The 3531-nt window shown below is 48.4% G+C and overlaps 1 protein-coding gene across 1 annotated transcript in view; it reads right to left on the bottom strand.

Annotated features, from left to right (window-relative positions):
- The window catches only part of MAATS1 (MYCBP-associated, testis expressed 1), a 114123-nt gene extending 112986 nt beyond the window's left edge, over positions 1–1137 (bottom strand). The window contains exon 1 of the mRNA XM_010845419.1: positions 883–1137. Within this exon, the coding sequence (XP_010843721.1) occupies positions 883–1006 (124 nt within the window). The 5' untranslated portion in view covers positions 1007–1137. The remainder of the gene's footprint in view (positions 1–882) is intronic.
- Between the last annotated feature and the right edge of the window lie 2394 nt (positions 1138–3531).

The following is a 3531-nucleotide window of genomic DNA, read 5'->3' as shown; positions in this document are numbered from 1 at the left end:
ACTTTGGCCACCTCATGCGAAGAGTTGACTCATTGGAAAAGACTCTGATGCTGGGAGGGATTGGGGGCAGGAGGAAAGGGGGACGGTGGAGGATGAGATGGCTGGATGGCATCACCGACTCGATGGACGTGGGTCTGAGTGAACTCTGGGAGATGGTGATGGACAGGGAGCCCTGGCCTGCTGCGATTCATGGGGTCGCAAAGAGTCGGACACGACTGAGCGACTGAACTGAACTGAAAAAGGTGCTGAGAATGCTACAAAAATGGAGAGAACAAGAACTTAAATAACTCAGGAATTTATAGTCCAGTAGAAGGGACAGAACATAAAAGAACAATCAGGGCATTAAATAAACTGAGGATTTACTGGCCCAAAGGACCTAGTAGACCTAGTTTACAAGCAACACTTTGACGGATAAGAATAAGCTCAAATAAAAAGAGAAACCTAAAAACAAAGAGGAGACAACCTCTTTACCTACCCAGAATGACAAGTTTGGAGTTGCCCAGCGAATTGGACATTTTATGCAGTTTGAATGAGGGAGTGTTGAGTGAATCTCCAAATCAGAACGCCAGGAACGGCATTCAGGACAATTGCTTAGGGCTGTGCAAATTGTCAGGGTAAAGAAGAATCAGGTGTCCCTGCTCTCTACTCTGAGATGCACAGCGCACCTGCGGCTTCCGAGACCGCCTCCTCCCCCCAGCCCGCCCAAGAGCCACCACCTGCAGGGCTTGGAGCTGCCCCTACACAACGAAAGACAACCCGGGCTAGAGATCCCTCCTGTGGCTTGTCTTTCGTCCGCCGCGTTCCCGGCCAGGTCGGACAGTCTCGATGCCCACCTGGCCCAGGTGTCGACAACTCAGGAGGGAGGTCTGGAGCCGCCCTTACCGTATAAGAAATCATACGTTCGACTGGCAGAGACGTTGCCCCAGGCCCCCGACTTCCCTCCGAACCGGGTTTGAGACACCTGGGGCTTGGCCTGGGGTTCTTCGATAGTCACTACGTGACTCATGGTGCCGGTTCTTCCCTGCCGCCAACCAGGTCCAACTAGGAAAACCTAGCTGCTGCGTGCACCGTAGCTATGGTAACCCCAGCAGGAACCAGAGAGTAAGCGCCAGGCGAAGATAGGCAGCTAGTCCAGAAGAGAGGGGCGGGACTAGCGGGGTCGAGTGACGAAGGAAGGGGCGGGGCGAGGAGCAGAAGCGGAAGGATGGGGAAGTGCGCAGAAGGGTGGAGCATGAGAGGTAGGGGTAGAGGAGGGAAGAAAGAAGGAAAAGAGGGGCTGGCCTAGGGAGGGGAGGGCAAGGAGAGAAGGGCGGGGCGAGGGTAGAGAAGGACGGAGGGCTCGTTGGAGAGAAAGGCGAGGAGGGGGAGAGAAGGGCGGGGTGGGAGAGGGACTCCCTCCCTTCCCAGCTGCACTCCGGTGATAAAGTCACAAGCATTTAGCGGTCCACCCACGGTCAAAGCCAGGGGGCCGCAGATTGGGGAAAAGGTTGCTGCAGAAATCCTTGCAGCCAGTCACACTCCGTAGCCTCTTTGGGAAATCCCTGGGAAATCTTAGAGCCTTCTAGAATAGTTGGGGGCTTTCATTTCGGACATCCCCTTTCCGCAGGGCTTGTTCGAACTGAAGAATCTAAGCTCCTGAACGCCAGCCTTTGTCACACTATGAGTTCTGGTCCTGGATATCAACGTTTGTGGTGCGCTGGGTAATTAAATGTTCATGCGCATTCTGCTATCCCTTTCTGTGTGTATGTGTTAGCCGCTCAGTCGTGTTCAACTCTGCGATCCCATGGCCTGTGGCCCTCCAGGCTCATCTCTCAATAGGATTTTCCAGGCAGGAATACTGGAGTGGGTTGCCATTCCCTTCTTGAGGGGATCTTCTCCACCCAGAAATGGAACCTAGGTCTCCTGCATTGCAGGCAGATTCTGCATTTCAAACTGATACGGATTTTTTCACTTTAGTTATCAAATTTAAGAGAAATTGGTGGTGCCCTAACAACCACCAGTGTTAACCAAAAAGATTTTGTTTGCTTAGTATCACTATGAATGAGTGCATTTTACATATCAGATTCTTTTAGTCTGTTACTATCATTATACTTTGTGATGTTCGAATTATCCCATTTGGCTAGTGACACACGTTAGAGTTAGCTTCTTTGTCTTTTTCATGTAATCCATTTCAACAAGCCTCCTGCCTTCTATTCTTTTCACACATATTCTTGGTTTTATTTTACTCTACTCCTGAACTTTTTGGTTTTTTTGCCAGTCAGCCATGTATTTTGCCAGTTCCAAGTCTTTGCTCAAACTGATTGCTTTGCCTACAATGCCTTTTCCTATTTATGCCCCTCAACTAATTTAGGTATCCTTCAAGACTTAGTGCTAATTTTGCCACCTTTATGTAGCCTCCCAAGTTCTACAAGTAGACCCAGACTCCTTTATTCCAGTGCTGTTATGTAGCACCAGAGGCATTGACCACTTTGTATTAGTAATTGTAACTTTGCTCCCCACAACTATGAGCTCATTGAGGGCACAGGCCTTCACCTGGTCATTTTGTATCTCTGAAGCACCTAGTTCAGTTCAGTCCTCAGTCGTGTCCAACTCTTTGCGACCCTGTGAATCACAGCATGCCAGGCCTCCCTGTCCATCACCAATTCCCAGAGTCCACCCAATGTCCATTGAGTTGGTGATGCCATCCAACCATCTCATCCTCTGTCGTCCCCTTCTCCTCCTGCCCTCAATCTTTCCAAGCATCAGGGTCTTTTCAAATGAGTTAGTTCTTCACATCAGGTAGCCAAAGTATTGGAGTTTCAGCTTCAACATCAGTCCTTCCAAAGAACACCCAGGGCTGATATCCTTTAGAATGGACTGGTTGGATCTCCTTGCAGTCCAAGGGACTCTCAAGAGTCTTCTCCAACACTACAGTTCAAAAGCATCAATTCTTCGGCACTCAGCTTTCTTTATAGTCCAACTCTCACATCCATACATGACCACTGGAAAACCATAGGCTTGACTAGACGGACCTTTGTTGACAAAGTAATGTCTCTGCTTTTCAATATGCTATCTAGGTTGTTCATAACTTTCCCTCCAAGGAGTAAGTGTCTTCTAATTTCATGGCTGCAATCACCATCTGCAGTGATTTTGGAACCCAGAAAAATAAAGTCTGACACTGTTTCCACTGTTTCCCTATCTATTTGCCATGAAGTGATGGGACCAGATGCATGATCTTAGTTTTCTGAACGTTGAGCAATAAGTCAACTTTTCCACCACTCTCCTCTTTCACTTTCATCAAGAGGCTCTTTAGTTCTTCTTCACTTTCTGCCATAAGGGTGGTATCATCTGCATATCTGAGGTTATTGATATTTCTCCCGGCAATCTTGATTCCAGCTTGTGCTTCATCCACCCCAGCGTTTCTCATGATGTACTCTGCATATAAGTTAAATAAGCAGGGTGACAATATACAGCCTTGACGTCCTCCTTTTCCTATTTGGAACCAGTCTGTTGTTCCTGTCCAGTTCTAACTGTTGCTTCCTGACCTACATA

Source organism: Bison bison, unplaced genomic scaffold, assembly GCF_000754665.1.
Source record: "Bison bison bison isolate TAMUID 2011002044 unplaced genomic scaffold, Bison_UMD1.0 scf7180017864215, whole genome shotgun sequence".
Taxonomy (NCBI): Eukaryota; Metazoa; Chordata; class Mammalia; order Artiodactyla; family Bovidae; genus Bison; species Bison bison.
This window is presented reverse-complemented; position numbering and strand designations above follow the sequence as displayed.